The sequence below is a fragment of the Dipodomys merriami genome, unplaced genomic scaffold, assembly GCF_024711535.1.
Source record: "Dipodomys merriami isolate MVZ:Mamm:240054 unplaced genomic scaffold, mDipMer1.0.p SCAF_6, whole genome shotgun sequence".
Taxonomy (NCBI): Eukaryota; Metazoa; Chordata; class Mammalia; order Rodentia; family Heteromyidae; genus Dipodomys; species Dipodomys merriami.
Genome location: NW_027206179.1, coordinates 34729579 through 34755206, shown reverse-complemented (window position 1 = coordinate 34755206; position 25628 = coordinate 34729579). Strand labels below are relative to the sequence as shown.

At 38.6% G+C, this 25628-nt stretch overlaps 1 protein-coding gene across 2 annotated transcripts in view; it reads left to right on the top strand.

Moving 5' to 3' along the window:
• Nucleotides 1-278: 278 nt before the first annotated feature.
• The window catches only part of Scel (sciellin), a 90329-nt gene continuing 64979 nt past the window's right edge, over nt 279-25628 (top strand). For both annotated transcript variants that reach the window (XM_070001948.1, XM_070001946.1), the window contains exons 1-5: nt 279-390; nt 11503-11564; nt 12657-12774; nt 15731-15790; nt 20474-20542. In XM_070001948.1, the coding sequence (XP_069858049.1) occupies nt 11522-11564; nt 12657-12774; nt 15731-15790; nt 20474-20542 (290 nt within the window). In that variant the 5' untranslated portion in view covers nt 279-390; nt 11503-11521. The remainder of the gene's footprint in view (nt 391-11502; nt 11565-12656; nt 12775-15730; nt 15791-20473; nt 20543-25628) is intronic.

Genomic DNA, 25628 nt, shown 5'->3' with positions numbered 1-25628 from the left:
TCAGAATAGGTTGGTGGGGCTGCCATCTTGTCACTAATCGTTGTGTATCTTGTTGATATCAGTTCAAAGGGTGATAGCAGAAACATTTGTGGCATAACAAGAGCACAAATTATATGAAGAGCTCAGTAAACAAAGACAGGAGACCCATGAGTGAGACTGCTTTAGTGGAGTTGGTATTTGCACAGGGTGACACCCTCTTTCATACCGCCCACCTCCTCCCTGGGTGACTCAGCGCTGAGGGAGAAGCTTCTAAGCTGTTCATTAACACGGCAGGTGGAGGTGGGGGCCGCTCTGAGGAAACTCCTGCTTCTCATTTGTTTCAGCCCCATCCACTTGGGGAATCACTGCAGGCTGGTTTAGTGAAGAGTTCTGGGTTTCTGTCCAAGAGGGGTAAGTTGATTTATATTTGCAACTGTAAAGAAATCTGCTCTACTTTACATGCATAACTTTCTTTGCCCTCCTTCCAAATGATTAAAATCAGAGCCGTCTGTATTATGTCTTTCTCTGAGTTGAATTTTGGCACCTTCCAATGAGTATTCTGCATGTCCAATACTCTGCTTTTTGGGATCGTGTTTTTAGTTCGCATTGCTATTCACTTGGCAATTACCTCCATCATGAGCATCACAGAAATGAGTCCTCTGAGTTTCCTTGCAAGGGGCTGTTTGCAGAAGATGACTTTCTCACGTAAGGGTAACAAATCCTTCAACTCAAGCAATCTTGAGATGATCTCTTGCAGATCTGTTTTTTCAAGTGATATTTTAATAAAAGACCTCCCTGTTGTCACAAGTGATGCTTTTACTGGAATAGTGAGCTCCATTGTTTTATTTTTGTAAATATTTTAAACTCTGTTGTTTTATAGCAACAAGGCCTATTTGTTCTTTTCTTAACTGCTGAGAACCCTGAGCTAACCTGTTAAGAGACATGCCTAACCCATGCCCATGCACTCTATTTTCCCCAAATCAGAAATTCACCCTCTCTTATATGAATGTACTCAGTAAAAAGGCAGAGCAGAGTGGCACAGAGTTGTGTGGTCCTCCCCAGGCACCTGTGTTCATGTGGCTTGCTTCTTTATGTTACATTCTGAATTCTAATCGAAGAACCTCTATAGATATCTAGAACCAACTTTCAACCTCTATTCATGTTCTAGTCCTGAAATGCCAGTGTAGCAGACTTTTGATAAAAATAAAAAGTTATTTTAAGCAATTTTAATCTCCTCTAATTAGTATTTAAGCTGACTTGTCAAACTTGTGTTTTGTTTTTGTTTTTTGATCAGTCATGGGGCTTGGATTCTGGGCCTGGGAGCTGTCCCTGAGCTCTTCAGCTCTTCAGCTCCAGGCTAGTGCTCTACCACTTGACTTACAGCGCCACTTCTGGATTTTTCTGGTTATGTGGTGCTGAGGAATCGAACCCAGGGCCTCATGTATGGAAAGCAAGCACTCTACCAACTGAGCCACCTTCCCAGATCGAACTTGTCTTTTCATCCTTACCATTTCCATTTATGAGATGATAATATAGGAACCACACGTCACTTGCTCAAGCAGCCCTGGCTCTCCAGGGATGGCTCCCCTCCCCTACCTGGCTCCATTGGAAGGCGAGGGTTTTCATTGCTTCTTATGGCTGCTGACCACCTGAATGAAGTTCCAGAGCAGTTTGGATATGTCAGCGCTTAATCATCACACATTTACCCAAAAGTTTCATTTTTTGACTTTCCAACATGTAATCAGAAAGCTAAAGTATAGCATTTGTTCAGTATAGTTTTATTTTTCATGACATCTAATCAAATTGAAAGCCATCTTTCACTTCCATGACTAATTTTGCAGATGTGGCCTTTTTAATATTTGCTGTACTTGAGGTGTTTAAAATACTGGGGGGGGGGACTATGTGGAAAAACTAAAGACATGACAACTGTTAAAATCTCACCAAAATATTGGGATGATTCTATATGTTAGGATATACAGAACATGCACAGAGTCAAGCCAACACTTTCACTGAAATTTTAGCTTCCTGCTAATCTTAGGTTTAATTGATATAATTTTACCATTGGAATGGAGGGCTTTGTGCTAGTCTAACTCTGGAATTTTCAAGATAAGGAAAATAAAGCCTAAACATTAGGCAACTTGCCAGGTATGGAGTGAGAGAATCAGAATGTAAAGTCAGCTGTCTTTACTGTCTTACTGGATAATGTCAGTGACTTTTCAAATTGCTTTCACATAAAGTAGTAGCAATAAATAAATACATAAATACATCAAAAGCCAGACTCATCTTTATAAAAGAGCCACACATGTTATGGGAATGAGAATGTTTTTACCCTGCTACATGTGTGTGATGGTGTGTGTGGTTTGACTGTGGTGTAATGGGGTACATTTCTAACTTGCAAAACTTAGCCTTTCAGCCTATTATTCTGTCCTTGGTATGAAATCTTGAGTCCAGGCCCATTGGTAGGAGGGTGATCTGCTGGGTGTGGATAGATAGATTGTGGTCTACACCATCAGAACCAGCCTCCCCTCAGCTAGCATTCTCTACATTCTGTTTACCTGGCTGCCTTCTCTGTCAGAATTAACAGGGACTGATCTGAGAGATTTTTATTCCTGGGGACGCTGGAAAGAAAACAAAAGAAGTGTGTTTTGAATGATTGAATTCACTGTGGAATGAATGGTGTACACTTTACCAAGTGCCAACTTGAGAAAACATGACTTCAGAGATAACATCTGGTTAAGGCTGGGCCATTAACTCCAAGCATTCCTTAAGAGCAAGAAGACAAAGTCTCTGGCCCAGCTGTGTTGGTCCCACACAGCTTTTCCTGGCCATTATCTGGTTTCTAGGCCATTTGTGTGTCCTTTTCCATTTTCTCTTCCTGAGAACATTGATATAAGGGCTTTGTGTATTAATTGCTGCACACCTGTCCACAGCTGCTCAGTGTTTCTAGTTTATCCTGGTACAAATCCATGTAACTTTAAGGTGCTCCTCAGCCAAATAACAGCCTCATTTATTAGGCTTGCATTTATGTCAGTTGTTAAATTCTTTAAAGATATGAATCATCTTATTATTGTGATAATTAATTGGAAGAGTGAATTTTATAGCAATCCATTACATGCCAACTGGCTTTCTTCTAGACATGAAAAGTAGTAGGCCTGAATACTCATTGTAATTATATATTCGAGAGCTCTAAGAATTTAAATAATTTATTCGTTGTGTCTCGTTTCCAGTGTCCCTTCTCTGAAATGTTAGTGAGTCTTCTTTATATGAGGCGCCTTAGGAGTAAGTCAACTATATAAACAAAGCTTTGAAAATGGAGGTACATACACCCATATTTTAGAAAAGTACACAAAAGTTGCAGAAGAAGCAAGGTATATATCTACTTGGACTGCTAAGTTTAGTTTAAAGGTCTGGAGAAAACTCTCTAGAGCTCTGCTCTCTTCTGTTTTCTCATTAAGTATGTTGGTGCATAAAAATTTTAAAAGCCTCTGTATACCAAATACAAGGTACTGGACTCCCGACGGGCTTGACCTTGAATTTGCAGGGAGTAGATATAGTCCGGGCTTAAGTGATTGATAGTTATCACTGGAGAGCGTTTTTACTGATGAATGCTACATTCCACATATAAGGGAAAATATGTATGATATTTGTCTTTCTAAATCTAGCTTACTTCACTTAACATGATGATTCCATGTCCTATCCTATTTCCTGCAGATGTCACAATTTCATTCTTCTTCATGGCTGAATTGTGTGCATGTGGATATGTGTATAAAATTGTATTTTTATGAGCATATATTAATTATACAAAGGAATTTCATAGATGCCAATAATGCTCTTTGATCAAATTTTTCCCCTCTATTACACTTTTTTATCTGTCTTTGGGCCCATTTGAAACAATTATATATGGATTTCATTATTCTATTTTCACAAATGTGAATGAAGTATTTTGTTCATATCACACTCCCTTCATTCCTTTCTCTCTGACTCTTCCTTCTGGTTTCCCAAATTCCCTGTGTTTTATACTTGGATCCTATTATTTATTCATTTATTGATGGATTGATTCTGCATATGTGAAAGAACATGCAATATTTGTTTCTCTAAGTTGGACTAACTTTGCTTAACATGAGATTTCTAGTTCCATGTACTTTTTTGAAAAAGCAAGAAACATGATTTTATTCTTTTTTGTGGCTGAATTTATACTCTATTATATTTCTGTACCAGATTTTCATGGTCTTATTTGTCAGTTGCTGTTCAGTGTGGCTGATTCGACAGTTTTACAATTGTGAGGAGCGCTGTAATAAACATGGGTGTCCAGAGATCTCCATTTCTTGCTGACTTGCATTTCTTCACATATATATCCAGGCATGGTATAGCAGAATTATGTGGTAGCTCTAATTTGAGCTGTGTGAGGAACCTCCATTCTGATTCCTTTAGTGGCTGCACTGATTTACATTCCCACCAACAATGCATGGAGGGCTCTTTTATGTCTCCTGCATACTTGTTTGTTGTTTGTTTTCTTGATGATAGACTTTCTGACTGGGGTGAGATAGAAATCTCAGTGTTGTTTTAATTTGAATTTCCTTTATGGCTGAAGTTGTTGAAAATTTCTTCAAGAACTTATTATTTATTGGCCACTTGTACTTCTTTTGAGAATTGTCCAATTTATTTGTCTATTAATTTTTTTCCTTTTGGAGTTTACATTTTGGAAGTTTTTAGTGTCCTGAATATTTTTTTTATCTGATGAACAACTAGAAAATATTTTCTTCCATTCTGTAGGCTATCTCCTGATTCTGATTCACTATTTCCTTTGATGTACAGAGAGAAGCCTTATAATTTGATGTAATTTATCATCTTTTTTTTTTATCACCTCAGCAACTGGAGTCTAATTTAGAAAGGCATGGCCTATGCTTATGTTTCTTGGTTTTTCTCTATGCTTTCTTCAAGTAGTTGCAAAGTTTTGGGCCTCATAGTTAGATCTTTGATCCAGTTTGAATTAATTTTTATACAGAATCAAAGATAAGAATGTAGTTTCAGATACTCAGTTTTCTCAAACAACAGTTGTTGAAGACATTCTTCTTCCCCTCCCCCAACATGTATTTTTGGCATCTTTGTTGAAAATCAGATGGGTGAAGCTATGTGGACTGGTTTCTGGATCTTCTTTTCTGTTTCATTGGTTTAGGTGCCTGTTTTTGTATCGGTACCATGCTGTTTTTGTTACTATGACTGTAGTATGATTTGAAGTCAAGCATTGTAATACCTCCAATATATATATTTTGCTTAGACTTGCTTTGGCTATTTTTTTTCTTTTCTGTCTGCTTATATTTGAATTTTAGGATAGAGTTTGTTCTGTGATAGGTGATATTGGAATTTTTAATGGGGATTGTATAGTATATCCATATTCTCAATATTAATTCTGTTAATCCATAAGCAGATTCTTTTCATAAGCAGAGGTGAGGAACCTTTTTCTGCCATGGGGCACTTAAGTATGTATAACATCATTTGAAGATTATCCAAAATTATCAATAAAGATAGGTAACCACAGGCTGCTGATGAGAATCATAGATGTTCATTCCCTTATGTACTGAGTGACTTCTTGGGCCTTATAGAGCCTGAAGACCAGACATTCTCATTTCTGTCATTGTCTTCTTCAATTTCTTCCTCCAGTAGTTTATATTTTTCTTTTTGGAAGCCTTTAACCTCATTAGTTAGGTATGTTTCTAAGTATTTAATTTTTTTAGGTTATTCTGAACAGAATCGTTTTCCTGATTTCATTTTCTGCATGCTCATTATTGGTATACAGAAATTTTACTAAGTGTGTATGTTGATTTTCTGTCCTCTTTGTTTAAAGTTTTCATCAGATGTAAGTTTTCTAGTGGAGTCTTTTAGGTTTGTAAAGTATAAAGGCCATGTTGTCTGAAAATGGAGTTGCTCAACTTCTTCGTTTCCTGTTTATCTCCCCTTTACTTCTTATTGCTCTGGACAAAACTCCAAGCACTATATTGAATAAGAGTGTCTCATTTTATATTGTTTCATTTCTGACTTTCGAGGAAATGGTTTAGTATTTCCCACTTGATATAATGTGCGCTATATGGGTTGTTGTCTGTAGCCTTTATTGTGATGAAGTAGGATCCTTCTATTCTTAGATAAGTCAGAGGGTCTGGGAAGGTAGCTCAGTGGTAGAGTGCTTGCCTTGTATGCATGAGGCCCTGGGTTCGATTCCTCAGCCCCACATAAACAGAAAAAGCCGGAAGTGGCACTGTGGCTCAAGTGGTAGAGCGCTAGCCTTGAGCTGAAGAGCTGAGGGACAGCGCCTAGGCCCAGAGTTCAGGCCCCATGACCGGAAAAATAAAAAAAATGATCTAGGTAAGTCAGAGCTTTCATTGTGAAGACATATTGAATTGTATCAAAGGCTTTCCCTGCAATGATTGAAATGAATGATCTTAAGACCACGAGGGTCAGATAATCTGAGGATCTGAGGGAGATGGAAAGTTTGGGGGAGCATCAAAAGAAACTAAAGATGGAATCTGTTGGAAAGAAGAGTGGGGCTGAGGCAGTAAAAGAGTGACTTTTATATAGGAACATCTTCAAGCCTCAAGAAGAAGAAGATAGGGTAAATGGCCACATGCAGAAGAAAACCTTGCTTTTGGAAGGTACCATAAGTAGTATGAATAGAAGAATACAGTATGTGTAAGACAAATGTAAGTTTTTTAATGACTTCACATTAAAATTCCAACATATGCATTCAGCACATTGCAGGTAAAGGAAGATTTTACAATATTAAAACAAACACACATGTCTTTTGCTAAATAGTCCATGTGTAGAACACAGTTACTTGCCTGTAATCCTCATACTCAGAGGCTTAGGGGGGAGATGGGGCATTTGAGGTCAGCCCCAGCTACATAGTGAGGCCATGATTCCATCAACCAATCCACAGTGCTGCTGTCATTGTTTAGACAAAGGTACAGGAAATGGCTCTTATGAACCAAGATAAGGTTTTATCTTTCTCATGAGACGCTAAACCTTTGATGGAATCTAGAAGGCAAGAGAAGTAAACCCGATTAGCCCACCTGAGGCTACTGAAGTACCTGACCTGGGTGTTGAATAGGTGATTTTTTGTTTTTTGTTTTTTGGTTTTTTTTTGCCAGTCCTGGGGCTTGAACTAAGGGCCTGGGCACTGTCCATGAGATTCTTTTGTTCAAGGCTAGCATTCTATCACTTGAACCACAGCTCCACTTCCAGCATTTTCTGTTTATGTGGTACTGAGGAATTGAACCCAGGGTTTCATGCATGCTAGGTGAGCACTCTACCACTAAGCCACAGTCCCAGCCCCTGAGTAGCGTTTTAAATTTAAAAAATTCTTTTTATTATCATTAAGAGGTTGTACAAAGGAGCTGCTAGTTAACAAAACAGTTCAAGAATACCCCTTTTTGAGTAGGTTTATAACAGGATAACCTCTGACACGCATGTTGTTGATCCATCTTTAATAAGAACACAATTGATAACCATACATTTAAAAATACTGTCTTCTGTTCTGGCCAGGATGGAAAGAACTCTATTGCTGTAAAATGTCTGTGAAAATAGAATTTGGTGAGACACAGATTTGTGCCTCTGAAGTTGTAGCTTAGAACTTTTAGGATGGCTTTGGGACCAGAAAACGGACTGAACACTAGGAGATGGTCAGAGAACTGTGACAAAGGAGTCCTCAGAGAAACAGAAGCAGTGGCCAATGGGTCTATACAGAAATGGGCAGGCAGAGCTGAGAAAGGTGTGTAGGACATTAGGGAGTCACCAAGAGAATACAAGAGCAGACCTCATCCACCTTGGACCATCTGACATGGAACCCTCATGCTTTGGCAACACGTAACTATGATAAAAATGTAATTTTCCTCGTTATCAGCCATATTTTTGTTTCAGAGGGAAAACCCCTCCAGCATTCTTATTGAAATATTGCCCTCTGAAAATAGCAGACAATATTCTGTCTTTTCTCATTTAGCTGTGTCAGTGGACCCTATCAGTCTGGGGAATGAATGTGAAGTACTGTCACATACCTGGTAGGGAGAAATATCACGAGACGGTCAAGGTCACTGTGTCAGGCTGCGAATAGCTTCAGTGTGGGGACAGGAGGGTGAGGCTCTAGGCAGAGTGTCAGGAGATGTTAGAGCCACCATCCATTACCTCCACCATCCTTACCACCACATTCATGACTCCTCCCAGCCACTCCTCCCTTATCCCCCATCTTGGGACCCACCAGAGCATCTCTCCACATGCCTGCTACTGGCCATTCACATGACAGTTTGAGTTCGATGTAAGATCACTTACGGAAAAGAACCCTCCCATTGGAATCATATAGATCTAATTACAGTGCTGGATTCTGTCACTTCCTGTGTGATTGGTGCATATTAAGTTCGGAGCTCCTATAATTAGAGATAATAGTCCTCATTTGGAAGGATATTAAATAAGATCATGTGCTTAAGGCACCTGAGGCAGTGAGCAACACACAGGGGGAACTCCACAAGTGACTTGCGACAAACATTGATCACATAGACATTTTGAGATATATAATATTTTACCAGTGAAAAAGTCACACATACCTTTCATAAACCTCCTTCAGCTTTTAAATAAGCTTCTCCATGAATGGCATTGGAACACAGAGGAAAAAGCATTAGGCTTGAGAATTTAAAAAGAAAACAAAAAACAATATACACTCTCGTCGTATACCTTTAGTGTACCTCGAGGACTAGTGCCCAGTGACCCATTTGCTCTGTGACACTTCAGATTTTCTATCTTTTCTTTTTTAAAACAGTGTTCAAGGCTGGCCTTGAATTCACTGGGAAAGCCAGGTGGGCCTGTAACTTATGATTCTTCCGTGTTAACTGTCCTCTAAGCACCAGGATTACAAATGTGCCACCACGCTGGTTTGGAGATACATGTTTGTCTTCAGGTTGCTCTTTCTTCCTCCTCCTGCCACAGTCTTATCAACCTTCAAAGCCCTCCAGAGGCTGCCCCACATACGTTGCCTATCAGCTAGCCCAGCTTCATCTGTTCCAGTCCTTCCCCATATAAAACCCTATGTCTCATATGCCTTTGCTTTCTGAGGTGATCGAGGCATGATTACTGAGTACCTACTGTATGATGGGCAATTATTTTAGACAGGATGTGTGTGTGTGTGTGTGTGTGTGTGTGTGTGTGTGTGTATGTGTATCTTCACTTGATTCTCATATAGCTTTTTATTTTTATTTATTTATTTTATCAGTAGTGGAACTTGAACTCAGGGCCTTGGTGCTGTCCCTGAACTTTTTTTTTGTTCAAGGCTAGCACTCTACCACTTGAGCCACAGCTCTATTTCTGGTTTTTAGGTGATTAATTGATAGGCTTCCTGCCTGGGCTGGCTTTGAACCACAATCCTCAGACCTCAGCTTGCTGACCAGTACTCAGCTTAGATGACAGTTGTTTTTTTTTTTAGTCCCATTTGATGGGGGGAAAATTAAGTGGTTCAGGTACAGGATTTGAATGTGGTAAGCTTAGACCAAGAACTTGTTTCTGGCTTGATGTTTGAAAGGCCTCTACTGTTTAGTTCTCTGGTTGAATGAACAATGTAAAGGAGACATGCATACTCTTTGTCTAGGAAATCCTACTTTCACAAGTCCTGGGACAGACTAGACATAGAAATTAATGCTCACAATACTTGTAAGACCCACTTAAAAACATTCTGATTTTATTACCTTTTCTCAGATGAAAAGTACAAATTGTGTCATATAACTAAGTGCTGTATAACTAATGAACAATGAACATAATGCAGCATGAATTATATTCATTCTTGCAGAGTCATAAGGTCTAAGTTTTTTTTGTTGTTGTTGTTGGCTGAACTTTAGGCCTGGGCATTGTCCCTCTGCTCTTCAGCTGAAGGCTAGCGCTCTACCACTTGGGCCACAGTGCCACTTCCGGTTTTCTGTGTTGTTGTTGTTGTTTTTTAATTGGAGCTAAGAGTCTCATGGACTTTCCTGCCAGGGCTGGCTTTGAACCACGATCCTCAGATCTCAGCCTCCTGGGTAGCTAGGATTAAAGGCATGCGCTGCTGGCACTCTGAAAGTTCTAAGTTTTAGTATGTGTGTGTATATATATGTTAGACAGGGTTATGAAGGATATAGTGGTAAGAATACAAAGAGGCATATTTCGGCTCTGAGGAACAAAATCAGTCTCAGGAAAATCAGGATGGTGGCTCATCTTAACCCCTTAACACTTCAAGAGAAGTGGTTGGAGCCAGATGAAGGTGGCTCATACCTGTAATCCCAACTCCTTGGGAAGTATAGACACACTAAACTGGACAAAAACATTGAACTCTATCTGAAAATAAGTAGAAGCTAGGCACCAGTGGTTCATGCCTGTAATACTAGCTACTCAGGAGGCTGAGCTGAGGATTGCAGTTTGAAGCTAGTCCAGGCAGAAAAGCCTGTGAAACTCTTATCTCCAATTAAACATCAAAAAGATGAAAAATGGAACTGTGGCTTAGGTGAATGAGTGCTAGTGTTGAGAAAAAAAAAAGTTCAGAGTCAGAACTTAGGTCCTGAGTTCAAGTCCCAGAACTGGTACATTACACCACACACAGACCACATACACACAGAGCTAGGAGGATGGCTTAAGTAGTAAAGTGCTGGTTTCCAGATGGAGTTCAGACTTCAGTACCACCTAAAGACTGGCATTGTGGCTAAAGAATATTCAGCTTTCTTATATGGTAATTACCAACAGTTGCCAGTGTTTCCCTACAACTGTGATTCTATGCACATGACAGCTTCCTTTCTAATGCCATATATATTGCTGGGGTTTCCTTTGGCTCCTGCGTAGTTACTGCTTTGACCTTATTCACACTGTACTGAGTTCCAATACAACTTCTCTTTCTCTAGGTGGACTGTAATCCAACACTTATAACTTATCTTCTCACCCTCTGCCCCTGGCACTTTGGTACCAGGAACAATATAAGCACCCAATAATTGGTTGGATTCAATAATTGAATTCAATAATTGGTTAAATAAATGTATTAATTGCTTGTTATATAATATTGGGGATACTAACTTGTTTTCTCCATCTAAAAACAAAATGTTCTGGAGTAGCTGAACTCCCAGGTTGTTTGACAGAACTTTTTATTTTTTTTTTTGTCAGTCATGGGGCCTGAATTCTGAGCCTGGACACTGTTCCTCAGCTCTCCAGCTCAAGGATAGCGCTCTACCACTTGAGCCACAGCACCACTTCTGGCCTTTTTTTTTTTTTTTTTTTTTTGCTTATGTGATGCTGAGGAATTGAACCCAGGGCCTCATGCATGCAAGGCAAGCACTCTACCACTGAGCCACCTTCCCAGACCCAGTTTGACAGAACTTTATGTAATGTATTTGTTATACTATATTATGAGGCTTTGTCATGACATTGAAAAATGTATGCTGGCATTGAAAAATGTGTCTTGGCAGTGAAATAGTCACTTTCAGATGTTTGTTGACATTTTTGAGCTTTCTGTCATCCCCTATTTTCTTTTAGATCCTTACTGGAAGGCAGTATGTCTACTTTTCCCTTGAGCAAGAAGTCTCCTGCAGGAAATGGTAATGTGGATAATGTTTCCTTTCCTCAAAGCACTTTAAAACCTGCTGAGTACAGTGGTTCATGCCTATAATTCTAGCACTTGGGAGGCTGAGGAAGTAGAAGGATGGAGATTTTTTTTTTTTGTTGGTTGTGGGGCTTGAACTTTGGTCTTGGGCGCTGTCCCTGTGCTCTTCAGCTCAAGGTGAGCGCTCTACTGCTTGAGCCACAGTGCCACTTTCAGTTTTCTAGTGGTTTATTGGAGATAAGAGTCTCACGGACTTTCCTGCCCAGGCTGGCTTTGAACTGTGATCCTCAGATCTCAGCCTCCTGAGTAGCTAGGATTACAGGTGTGAGTCACCAGCACCCGGCTAGGGTGAAGAATTTGAGACTAGCCTGGGCTGTACAGCCAGACCTTGTCTCAATATATGTAAGAGAGACAGAAGGAGGGAGGGAGGGGGGAGGGAAATAAAGAGAGAGAAAGTGAAGGATACAGAAAGATCTTAAAATCTAAGAAAAGAGAAAAAAGAGTATTCGAAAGTAACAGTCAAATTTAATCACCATTGCTTAAATTAAATCTAAGAAAAAGTACGAGTGTTTTTCTTCATGCAATTGTAAAGTTTCTTTTAAAAAAAAAACCCCAACAAAACAACAAAGCAGAAAAAAATGACCTTATTTGAGGATGACCTACTGTGCTTCTGACTCCCAAGGGGTCAAAGAACTAGATCCATTGACTACTACTTACTACTAGGTATAATAAAACCAGTCCTGTGTGTGTTTCTGAAGCAAATTTCCTCTTAAGCAGAAGGGCCAGCTATCTGAAGCCTGGCTTGGTTTAGTCCAGGCTGGTGGTTGTATATTCCCCAGAGCCAGATGGGCTTTATGAGCTATACCCACAGTTTCAGTTGGCACCTGAGCAGTTTTCTATTTTATCTTTGATGATGGGTTGTAGGGTTTGTTCTTTCTAGCTGGTACATCCTGCTTTAAAACAGTACTGGACTTGCCAGCAGAGATGATACTAGCCAATCAGTGTGCCTCATAAGATTTTCAGGTTAATAAATCCCCACTGAGCCCCGCTGTCCTGCATCTCTTGGCTTTCTGGTTTCTGTTGATAGATATGAAGCACTCCTCTCAGGGGACTGCACAGAAGCAACGATGTTTCCATGAAGCAAACAAAAGAAGGGCATTTTTGCAGGATAACAGCTGGATAAAGAAACGTCCTGAAGAGGAAAAGTAAGTATGGAGGGGGATGAATATGGGTGGATGAGTAGAAAGGGATATTCGTCTTTTTGGAAAACTAAGGACAATTAGAAGCCCAAGACTTTTCCCTCCAAAGCGGCTTACTTCTTGGTCTGATTTTGGGTAGGATTTATTACGCATAAATTGGCTTTGTCAGATACTCAAAAATATCTCTATCTTAATACCTATATAACACAAGAGAATACTACTAAGAGAGAGCATGGTTGCTACTAGAGCAAATGTTTGTGGTGTGTGTGTGTGCCAGTACTGAGACTTGAACTTAGAGCCTTAAGCTCTTACTTCGCTATTTCTGCTTAAGGCTAGTGCTCTACCACTTGTGTTACTGCTCCACTTCAGGCTTTTTGCTGGTTAAGTGGAGAAAAGAGTTTCAGGGATGTTTCTGCCCTGGCTGCTTTTGAACTGCAAACTTCTGATCTTAACCTTCTGAGTAAACAGGATTACAGATGTGAGACATCAGTGCCCAGTCTATTTGTGTTTTCTTGACAAACTGAAAAGAAAACAGACATGTTTCAATTTCTCAACAGGCATTGTTTAGTCCACAGGGTGATTCCTGGTGTGTGTTGATCCTGTCAAGCGAAACAAACACATAATAGTATGCTTCCAGATTTATAAATCTAATCATAATTTATTTAAATTTCTACATGCACTAGTGAAAATCCTAAATTCCTCACTTATTTTAGTCCCATCTAAAGATTAGACATGAAAATGTGACTGTACTTGGAATGGGAAATCACTGGCAGTAAAGTCTCACCTGTTTCAAAAATTGCTTCTGCCAAGGTATTTGTTTAAAAGTCTACAAACAATGATGGTAGACAGCCACATTCAAATATAGATTTTAAACAGCTATTTGTCCATCCTATATGCTTTCTTGTTCCATATTATAAAACATTCATCCATCATATATAACTTTTCTTATCTTTTATGATGCATGAAAATAATATCATATATATGCATAATAAAAATCTTTACACTCATGTTAGATACATGGTATATGAAACATCACTAAACCTCACAGCAAATACAGAAAGGTAGGTATTATGTTCTAATTTTATAGGAGAGAAATCTGTGGCTCAGAGAAGTGAAATAATTGTCCATTGGCGTACAGCTATTACGTGATGGAGATGAGATTTGAACATGGCCATTGTCTTTGCTCTGTACCACTCTTTTGCAATCAGGGATGACTTTACCCTCCAGGGGACATTTGGCAATGTTTGTAGATATTTGTCATTTATCAAAATTGGGACATGCCCCTGATATTTAATGAGTAGAGGCTTAAAAAGCTGTGGAAGCATCCTTCAAGATACAGGGTAGCCCAACAATAACCTCTTGTTAACCTCAGATGATAACAGACTTGAAGTCCAGGTTTCCTATGTTACAAGAGACTTACTTTAAACTTTCTATAAACTGTCCAAATATATCAAAATGTATCTTAATTTCTGGTACTGCCTTTTATTTAAGAACTTATTAGGGTTTGTACAAACTCATCGCATGTAGAAGCCCACTATTAGAATTAGCACTCTCGGACACCCGGGTTCACGAATGAACGTATTTCTGTCAGCAGTTAAAAAGGTATTTATACTTTTCTGCAAGATACTGAGTGTGTGGATAGGAAATTTTAGATCAGAAATATTTTCTCAGACAGGTGGAGGTAGTGACAGCTCAGAAGATCACAGCTGGAAGGTATGTTGGTGTGATTCTGGTTAAGCCTCCCTCCTGAGGACAGGAAGCTGGTTTGGATGGCCAGGCAGCTGCTGAGGGAAGGGGAAACTCGCTGGTGTTCTCTAACCCCCACTGCCTGATTCTGGGCTGTGTGTTTTGATTTGTATTCATGTGCGACACACCCAGTGTCTGCTACATCCTTATGAGTTTTTGGAGGGATACTGAGGAAGATAGAATACATTCTCTGGGAGTCCTTTGAGGAAGTAGGTTGCTAGGGATTGTTTCAGTTTCAGTGTTCATCTTTCTTTTTAATTGTCTACTCCAGTGCTTTTATAGCTTTATTAAACATGGTTCCAGAGTGTTGAGTAATGTTAGTAGAGCCAAACCAGCAAGTATGTTGTGTTTCAGGTTTGGTTGGTTTGACATGAAGGTTTAGGTATTTACTCTTGGCTTTGGCTCAGGTCCAAAAGCTTCACTACATGTTTTGACATTTCCTAAAACTGCCTGTACTTTCAAGTTCACTGTCCAAAGGAAGACAGACATAGCTTTGTGACTTTTGTGTGTAAAGATCTAGTGCAGGGTTGATTACAAGAAAAAGCAAAAAGGGTTGGAATGCAAAGATCTAGATCCTTACGTCATCTATGACATCTGCTACCCTGGGTCTTAGGACAGCCACAAAATCCGTCATCCATTTCCTCTTCTGAAAAATGAATGGGACATGGTTATTTTACGTTGGAGGCAGAATAATGTATCTATTCTCGTGATTTAAAAATGGGCTACCGTGCCTAAGAAAATCAACCTCTTTAACCACAAATATCAATACTTATTTGCCTACATTTTGTCAAGGAAAACAGTTAAATCCATCAAAATATCCAAACCTAATGGACTTAATTGAATTTGAATGGTATTCATAGGAGGCTTTTGTACTTGCTTTCCCATAAGAAAGACCTCCTCCAATAAAAATAGATGGCTTCATGCCCTCTACTCCCCTTAGAAAAGCAACAACAAAAACAAGTAATGTTCCTTGTTGAATCATGAGGAAATCCTCACAGGATGAATGATCATTTGTCTTGACAGACTTGTTTTCTTTTCAACTGTGCTTGCAAGTGGTGACTGGTTAAAATAGGTTCCTCACTATGTTCTTAGGCCTGAAGTAAAAATGAATTCACCTGGCCAGAAATGGCGCCCCATACCTCTGTCTCTCTTATTGGGTGCTTTCCAAACATTATGGTGGCTTTTGATGTGATAAAATTTTGTTCTTGCTTTTCAGAGATGAAAATTACGGTCGGGTGGTGCTCAGCCGGCATAACTCCCATGATGCTTTGGACAGGTAGGTATTTTCAACAAGCTACATCATTAGTGGGATAACAACAAAAGGAGTTTTGAAAGACATGCTCAAGCCTGGTATGTATTTGGGGCTAGACATAGGCTGTCTCTGACCATCTTTTCTGGGCATGAAAAGCAGAATCTGGCATAGTATCAGGGGTTGTTATGGGGAAAACTGCTCCTTCAGCTCCCAGAACTATGGCTCAGAGGAGGAACAGAATCCCTGAGGTGGTCTTACTGGACTTTAGAGAAATGAAAGCTACAATACAGAAATAGCAACTCCAGAGTTCACTTGCTGTATGTGATACCACATTTAGTTTTGGAAACACTTGGGTTTGTGAAGAAATGCGGATTTATACTCAGTGGTGAAAAGCCAGACACATGCAAATTAGTAAGAAAAGTCAGACACAACATGTGATCCAAAGATGCCACTAATCTCAGATTGATCAGGTAAATAGAGAATACCCTCATTAACACATATCTGTGAATATAGGCATACAATCAACCACACCTCTCAGAAGAAACTAAAGAATTATTAATATTGAGCTTCATTCTGATCCAGTAGCTAGTATTAGTTTGATACTGAGAAGCAAGAGAGGATGGATTTTTTAAAGATAAACAGATACCTTGAATATGTTTGTTTTCACATTTTTTATCTATGAATTTCAACTGTTTTAAACCTTTTCATAGTTTTTGGCCTTTTCTCAAACTGCTTAAAATCCTCTACACAAAGTAGCATGCTTGTGTTCCTGATACCAGCTTCAGTTTTGCAGTCTGCAGACTCCCTGTGCACTCGCCTACGTCTTCATGCATCTAACTCAAGGCAGGCCGGCGAGCTCAGCAATGGAAATGCTCCCTCCGTACTATTTACCTTTTCCTAGAACTTTAAAGAACACATCCATTTATTTTGAAGTGAGACATTAAACATCAGATTCTTAGTGTATATGCAGTCTCTTTTAGGGTAATAGGAGTACGAGGCCTGCTGTGTTATTTACTTATTTATTTTTGTCGGTCCTGAGGCTCAAACTCTGGGCCTGGGCACTGTCCTAAGTTCCTTTTGCTCAAGGATAGCGCCCTACTACTTGAGCCCCAGTGCCACTTCTTGCTTTTTCTATGGTGTCATTTGAGATAAGAGTTTCATGACTTTCCTGCCTAGGGTGACTTCAAACAACAATCTTCAGAGTTCAACTCCTAAGTAGCTAAGATTACAAGCATGAGCCACCAGCGCCAGCTTGCTGTGCTTATTTTATTCAATTGATTATACCATAACCAACATGAAGAAGCTCTTGCATTCATGGGAAAAGGTCCATAAGCTTCAATATTAAAATTGACCAGGAAGAGGTATGGCAATACTATGGAAACAGAGGGAGGAGAGATTACTTCTGTCTGAATAATGAAGCCTCCCAACAAGGATGTGGTCCTGGTATAGGCATTGCTGTTTAAAGGATAAAGAAGGGTTTCCCAAGTGAACAGGGGTGGGCTGATAGGCCTGGAGCAGGGAAAGAGGAACTTCCTTCCAGCAGAGGTGGCAATGTATGCAAAGGTGACATAAACAGAGACTAGAATGATACATCATCATCTTAGATCACAGCAGCACAAGGTCTGTATATTAGGGAATATTATTACAGTGTGCATCCTTGGAGCAGTTATTTAACCCTGTCAGCTAAGACTTACAGCATGAAGAGTGGCTGGAATGCCAAAACGAAGTCCTTGCTTCCATACAACCCACAGTTGAAGGGAGGGAGAAGGAGAAAGACAACAGATGAACACAGTGTAGTGTGTCTTGTTGTGATACCTGATAGAAAGGATAAAGTCCGACAAAGACAGATAAAGTGATGGTCTCTGTTTGTAGAAGGGGTTAGATGCCCTCTCGTGCATATTTGTACTCACACAATACACACCAGCATTCCACTTTGAGGGCTGCTTTAATACTGAAGAGCTGTGTTAGGTAACTTTCCCCTTCACTGACACTGTTGCTGTTTGAAAATGTTCCGATCAATTTATTCTCAAAAGCTTAGGCCAAATTGCATCTCATCTATAATAAAGCTCCTCTGGTTCTTGCACTTGAAGGTAATCTTTCTTAACTTAAAACTATCTTAAATTTTGCCTGAACTCTTTCATGACATTAACTGCTTTCTGGGTTTTACTATGTGTGTCTAGCTTGTCTTTCTAATTCTGTGTGGGTAAAACTACAGACATTTCATTCTAGACTTCATTATAAGCATCAGCAGAGTACTTTGTATTGCTTATCTCTAAACTCGTGCAATGAAAATGAATATGTGCATGAGTACAAGCATTTAAAATTAAATCAAGAGTCTAATCTTAATACAATAGCTTTGATGTGTCAGCTTCACATGATGGTTTGTGAAACTATTATGGAAAAGAGTAGGGGAAATAGTAGGGGTACATGGACAGTTGGACAGGTAGAAACTTTCTGAATAAAGATTCAGAAGCATAACGAATCAAAGGAAGACTTGATAAATGGGATTGCATCAATCTAAAAAGTTTCTGCATGGCACTGGACATAGCCAACAAACTAAAAAGACAGCCTACAGAAGGGGACAGACAGCTACATATCAGACAATGGCCTAATATCCAGAATATACAGAGAACGTTAGCCAACAACCCAATTAATAAATGGGCTAATGAGCTAAAGCAAATATTCTCAGAAGAAACAAGAATGGTCAATAGGTGCATGAAGAAATGATCAATATCTCTGGCCATAAAGGAAATGAAAATCAAAACAACTTTGAGATTCCATCTCACCCCAGTTAGAATGGTTACAATCAAGCAAGCAATTAGAGATGCTGGTAAGAATGCTGCCAAAGGGAACCCTAATACACTGTTGGTAGGAATGTAGACTATCTAACAACTCTGGAAAACAGTATGGAGGTTCCTCAAAAAATTAAACATAAAACTCCCCTATGATCCAGCAATTCCACTCCTGGGCATTTACCCAAAAGATTACATGTCAGAATACAGTAAAGCCACCAGCACAACCATGTATATTGCAGCATTATTCACCATAGCCAATGTATGCAATCAGCCCAGATGCCCTTCAATGGATGAATGAATCAAGAAAATGTAGTATACATACATAATGGAATTTTACTTACCCATTAGAAAGAATGATATTGTACCATATGTAAAGAAATGGAAAGTCCTGGAAAAAAATTAAGTCAGTCTCAGAAACAAAGGATGCATGTTTTTCCTTATATGTGGAAGCTTGATTTAAACTATGAACTTATAAGCAAATATGTTGAGTGGTATGCAAGTGTATGCAGATTATTAAGTGAAAAACACTAGATTGAAGGAAGATCTCAAATAGCGTAATTTCATAGAAAAGCAAAATCAAAGTTCAGAAAAATAAAATACCAGGAAGTGGGTACTTGAAAGGGGTGGGATTGGGTCAAAGGGAAAGGGGTATATGAATGAAGAAGAGAAGAGGGGGGAATGCAGACAAGAATTCAATATATAACCTACAAAATTAAGAGGTGTGGAGGGGAGGGGTGGGTGAGAATGTGGAAAGGAATGACATTGATCAAGATATATTATGTTCATAAACTGCCTTATTAAATGGCAACTCCTTTGTACTACTACTTAAAGATAATAAAAATAGACCTTGACTAAAAAACAAACAAAACACAAAACAAAAAACAACAACAAATGATGGTTTTAAATGCAAAGCATCATGGGACAATTCCTCAAAAAGCTTTTTTCATTGTATCATAGGTGGCATGAGGCATTAATTGTTTTTATATTGGACCAGTTTGATCCAAATTTCTTTTCTTTTCTTTTCCATTTCTGTGACTGTGATTCCTACTGTTGAACTTATTTTTGTCTTCACTCTCCTTATCTTTCCTGCTCATCCTTTTTCTCTATAATTATTCCTTCCTCTTCCAGCTTCTCTCTGTCATTTGCTTCCCTCTCCCTCTCTCTTTTTCTCTTTCTCTCCTTCTACTTTTTCCTCTTCTCCCTTGCCCTCACCCTCTCTTTATCCTTCTTCCTCCTTTCTATATCTGTCCTCTCTCTCATTGCTCACATTTTTCTTTCTATTGCTTTCTGGCTCTTCCTGTTTCCTTCTTTTTCCCCCCTTCCCCCTTCCCTTCTTTTCTTCTCCCAGTGACTGATTTTCTTTCAATCCTGTCCATGGTGCTGAATGTTAATGTGGTTTAGGATTTCACCCATCATTTGGGCTTCTGGCCCTGCTAAAACTACAAACAAAACATGATGGTAAGTCAGTGAGTGAGTTTCTATTATGCAAAAATCTACAGTGCTGACAAGCATACATATTAGTTATTAACTTTTTTACATGTTGTGCTGATTGTGTTCCAAAACATTGTTCTTAATTTGAATATGTTAACAGTGTAGTTAAAATAATTGGTGACAAGAAGAATCCTTAAGTAGCATTGGGAATTGGATCTGGCATAATTTATTCTATTCAAGTCACAACCATGGAAGATCTGGCTACTCCAAATTTTCCTATCTGTGGTAACACGTACTTTTCCTTCCTAAATAGTTTGCAGATTTGCCAAATGTGATAGGTTTTATACATTGTGTTATTGTTAGCTATTTAATACTTCACGACTATTTATTAAATATAATTTTATTATCATTATTAAAGTGTGGTATTGAGGACTTCCAATTTCCTAAGTCAGGAAATGACTTGTGACTATTTTTGTTACAGGAAAATAACTGAGAGAGATGTGCCCCAAATCACCATTAGTCGGTACAGATCTGATGACACTTTGGACAGGTGAGGTACCTTTGAACTCTGAAGTGGAAGTCACATGCACTCTGTGTTCAGTATGTGTCAACATACCAAGTCCCATTTCTTATAAAGCTATCGGGTCTTTAACTGTTTACTAAAATAAACTTTTTAAACCAGTTATATTGTATCTCAAGGGAAAGCTGGCCTCATCGAATTGGATTATCTTGAAGATACCTTAGATTATCTTTTTTTTTTTTTTTTTTACCTTGGATTATCTTGAAGATCCTAGATGTTCAGAATTAGTAGAGAGAGCTCAAAACTACTGTGATCTCAACTTAAGGAAAAATAGAGAGGGCACTACATGGAACCTGCCAGTTCCATTGAAAATGAAGAATCAAATTATTTGTGGCTATGAAGCTGTGTTCTTCCATGCTGATGGTGGAGAAACATCGGCTTTAGTGCAACTACTTATAGAGAGGCTGTGGATTTTTAATAGTGGGATAGCTTTGGTTCCCTTCAGGGTAAAGACATTGCTTTTCCCTTTAGACAGTCAGGGTTTTGTCTGGCCTCCGAGTCATAGAGCTGATAGAATGAGAACATTATATTGCATCTGTGGTTAGTTCCTTGCTACATAGAAAGAAAAGGGCTCATCCATGCTAAAGAGGACCGAGAAACTTATATCAAGTTGAACGTTAGTCTCACCAATCACCTTTCTCACCTAGCTTCGGTAGAGATGCTTGGTAAACATAAGTAAAAGGTAAAGGTAACATCTTTAACCAGAGTTAGGCATATCTAAGGCTGGTGAAAATCGATCTCATTCCCTGTAACAAAATGTTGCTGCTATTTGTACACCAAAATGACACCAATGGGTTGTAGACAGATGTCTTGAAATGTATAACATTTTTGAGCCTTGGTGTTTTCACTACCTCAGTGCTGATTAATTCAGTAAGTATATATGCTTCTCACTATTCTTGGCTTTCAAGTCAATTGCCCTAATTGAAGAGAATCAGAGTTGGCGTCTCTCTTCTTTTAATTATTATCCTTGTCAAAATTGAGCTTGTAGAAGGATTACATCTGCACAGCAGTGCCTGGGGAGGAAGTAGAGAAGATATCTTTGTTCCTTCAGCCTGCTTAAGCAGGTTTTCTATTGCACAGTTAATTAAAGAAGGAAACAATATGATGATTAAGAAAAGTAGCGATGTGGAAGACCCAGGATTTTTGTAGGAACTGTTCCTAAAAGTTGAGATCAAGATCTAGCCTTGGGATCTTAGGAGTGAAATAGACCTACTGGGCAAACTAGTCAAGCTGAAAATCAGTCATCACAGCAGCTCAGAATGCTGAAGAACTTTTAAACTTTGCTGATGCCATAGTCTTACTGTGCCTTACTCTTCAAATCCTGATTTGGTTAACTAGAGGTAGTACTTGTTATTGCTTTCAAGCTATGAAAGGATTTTAGGGTGCATCCAGGACTCAGAATCACAGTAAAGCCAAAATTTATTTTTTTCCACTAAAAAATGGGTCTTGAGATGATGATGTGTTTATACAGACATTTCAAATAAATTAACTATGAAAATAAATGTGAGAAAGAGAACAGAAGGGTCAATAAAGACATCCTCTTAGCAGGAGTAAGTAAGACTTCTAAAACTCAGGCCATTTCAAAATGCCAGGCAGATAATTCTCTCAGGAGGAAAATGATGAAATATAGCTGTGTGTCTGTCTGCCTGTGCATTTTAATAAGAATGCATTTATTTTTGAATACAAGGAAAGTACATTGTTTATACTTGAAGAATTCCGTGTGTGTGCGTGTGTGTGTGTGAGAGAGAGAGAGCGAGAGAGAGAGAGCATGCGTGCATGCGCATGCCTAGAGAAATGAAACTTAAGTAGTAACACAAAGATGTGCAAATACTCAAGGTAGTTAAATGACTATTTTGGAAAAGCTAGCTCAGGGAGCCCCCTAGTGTTCTATTCTGCAAGTGCAATTTCTTTGATTTCTTTTGACCATATTACTAATTGTATTATGTCCTATCTCCAAGAGCAACTCCTTTCAAAACAATTTATTTCAAATAACAAGTCAGCTGAAACTTATTTTCTACAAGGTTAACCTCCCTCAGAAAAAGGACATTAACAAATGTGTTAGAATGTTAGTTTCGATGGAAGAATTTGGTAGCAAGGCACAATGAAGGCAGATATGTTACCTTATTATATTATATTCAGGGACAATCAGATGATAAAATCAGATGCATGACACTGGTATCAAGTGAAAATATTTTAAGACAGACTACTTCCTACTTGTGTGGGCAGGAGAAAGTCACTTGACTTCTCTGAGACCCCCATTTCTTTATCTGTAAAACAAAAATAAGTATCCTTACATTGTAAATGTGCTCTGAAGAATAGGAAAAAATTCATAACAACCATCAGAAAAAATTATGTAGCTATTGCTATTATTTTATGCTGTGTTTTTCTTATTAATGCCATTTAAGTTTACTGTCAGAATGTTGCTGAAGTGCACTTAACTTTTAAGGTTTAATATTTCTGATTACTTGACATCTTACTTGTGGCATTTATTGTCATTTCCTGAAATCTAAACATCTCAGAGGTTCAGAGGCTTCGATTTGGGCAGGGATGTGATCACAATCTTTGGCCTGATGATCAGCTTAGACATGATTTTCCTGTATATGATTCAAAGATTCTGTACTGGTTGCTGCCTATCTTGTAAAAAAAAAAATCTGTAAAGACTGTGGGAGCTCTGGAATGTTACAGCCAATTATTCATCCTTCTTTTATGTATGGAAGAGTAAGAAGTTTGTAACGTTATGTACCATAAATAGGAACTATGTTTGGGATGCTGGCTCATGCCTAGCTTCTCAGGAGGCTGAAATCTGAGGATCAGATTTTGAAACCAGCCCAGGCAGAAAAATCTGGGAGATGTTAATCTTCAATTAAATAGGAAAATGTGGCTTAACTGGTAGAGTGCAAAAAAGTTCAGGGAAAATGCCTGGGCCCTGAGTTCAAGCCCTAGGACTATCAAGAAAGAAGGAAAGATAGAAAGAAAGAAAGAAAGAAAGAAAGAAAGAAAGAAAGAAAGAAAGAAAGAAAGAAAGAAAGAAAGAAAGAAAGAAAGAAAGAAAGGAAGGAAGGAAGGAAGGAAGGAAGGAAGGAAGAAAGGAAGAAAGGAAGAAAGGAAGAAAGGAAGAAAGAGAAAAAGCAAAAGGAAGAAAAGAAGAAAACTATGTTTGCAGTTGACCCAGAAATTTAATATGTCAGAGTTATCACTCAATATTTTCATTACACATGTTCAGGGTGACATGTAGAAACTGCATTTTAGTATTTGGCTTATAGCAATGAAGTCATATTTCTCCCACATGGCCTTTTTCCCCCCAGAGGGACAAGATTAGGATCCATCGTAGCAGGAATGGTTATATAAGTCCTGTCCTAAAGTGGGTAGTGAAGGCAAGAGTGTAGGGAAAGTGGAACTCTAGTATAGGGTCCGCATATCAGTCTTGCTGACCTTTTATGGTCCAGAGACTTACTTTGCTATATCCTAAGATTTAAAAAAAAATCTTCAGAGTAGCAGAGAGGTATTCCTCATAGCCCAGCACTATGAGAAACTTTTCTAGATGATGTGAGGTAAGGAAAGAAGGAAGGAATAGGGCTACTTTCCGGAGATCTCATCATTGCATGGAATGACAACATTCTTAATTTGAGGGAGAGACAAACACATTCTTTCTAGATCTACTTTCTGTGAAGAAACCTTATATAAGAGAGGTTAAACCTTCTGGTCACAATTGAGGCCCATTATCTAAGTATGTTAGTCAAAGTAAGTAGTTCATCAAGGTAGAATAACTATTTTTGCGCTATCTCTCCTGAATCTATATAGTATAACATGATACAAGTTATTATTGCCTGCCTCCCCAGAATTTCATGTAGTTGTTGGCAGTGACTCAGGGACCTAAGCACTTTCCATGTTTTCATGCTGCTAGCCATTTTATGCTCTTAGACACCAGAGCCATGTTGGAAAAGGAATGAAGAACATGAAATATTATATAGGAGGGTTTATGATAGAAGTGGTAAATAAATAACACGTTTGCCCACATTCTTTAGTTTAGAACTTAGTCAAGTGGTTCCAATCATAATTTTGTCTTTCCATGTGCTCAGGAGGAGAAGGTAATTACTTGGGCAAACACAGAATTGGCAGTGCCACAACATTTTTCTTTTAAGTATTTCAGTACTTCACTGATGTCTTTTACTGACATATGAAGCATTATCGTTAGGTAAACAATGAAGAATATATGAGCAATGAATGGCTCTGGTGCTCAATGAGGCAAAAAAGACACTGGGGTAAAAGCCACCCTACTTTTAACATTGAGATTATTCAAAATAGCCTCATAAATAGTTTTTAATGTAAGATTTCCTGACATATGACACTGAAAAATAGTTTGCTTATAAGAGAAGTATTATGTGGTGAACTTGTTCAATCATGAAAGAAGTCTAAAAGGAGATGAATATTACCTTCATGCTTACCCAGATTTTTGTACTATTTCTTTACAAAGGATCTCAGACAGAAATGGTATTGCTAACACATGTATCAATAACTTGGGTAACTGAATAACCAATAGGTATACCTGTGTCTGCTACCTTTACTAGGCTCATGTATAATCATTTTCAAAATGTTACTTGTTTACTCACAATTCCTCAATCCTACTTACTATCTTTCTGTCAATTCTTACCCTCTATATTCTTAACACAAAATTTCTGCAGTGAAGTCTTTACTTCAGCTCATGGCTAGAACATAACGCTGTGTGGCTTAAAAATGTGAAGAGTTATTTGTTATTCAGATACACTGAACATCTGACGGAGAGTTTGAAAGGACAAATATCAAGTGAAAACGTGTGTAATTTTAAAACATTTGCAAAAGCCTTAACATATTCTTAGTCAGATTTATCAGTTGTGTGTTTATCTATTTTTCCATATAGTAATGCCCTTCCATGCCATCATATTAAAACTTGCAATATGTGTCACAAAATGTGGAAGGTCCATTGCTTGAGGTCATAGTTCTTACCAGTTTTATATGTCTGTGCAGTGTCCTGGTGGCAAGATTATAAGACAGATGCAAAGTCAAATGTTAATTTCTG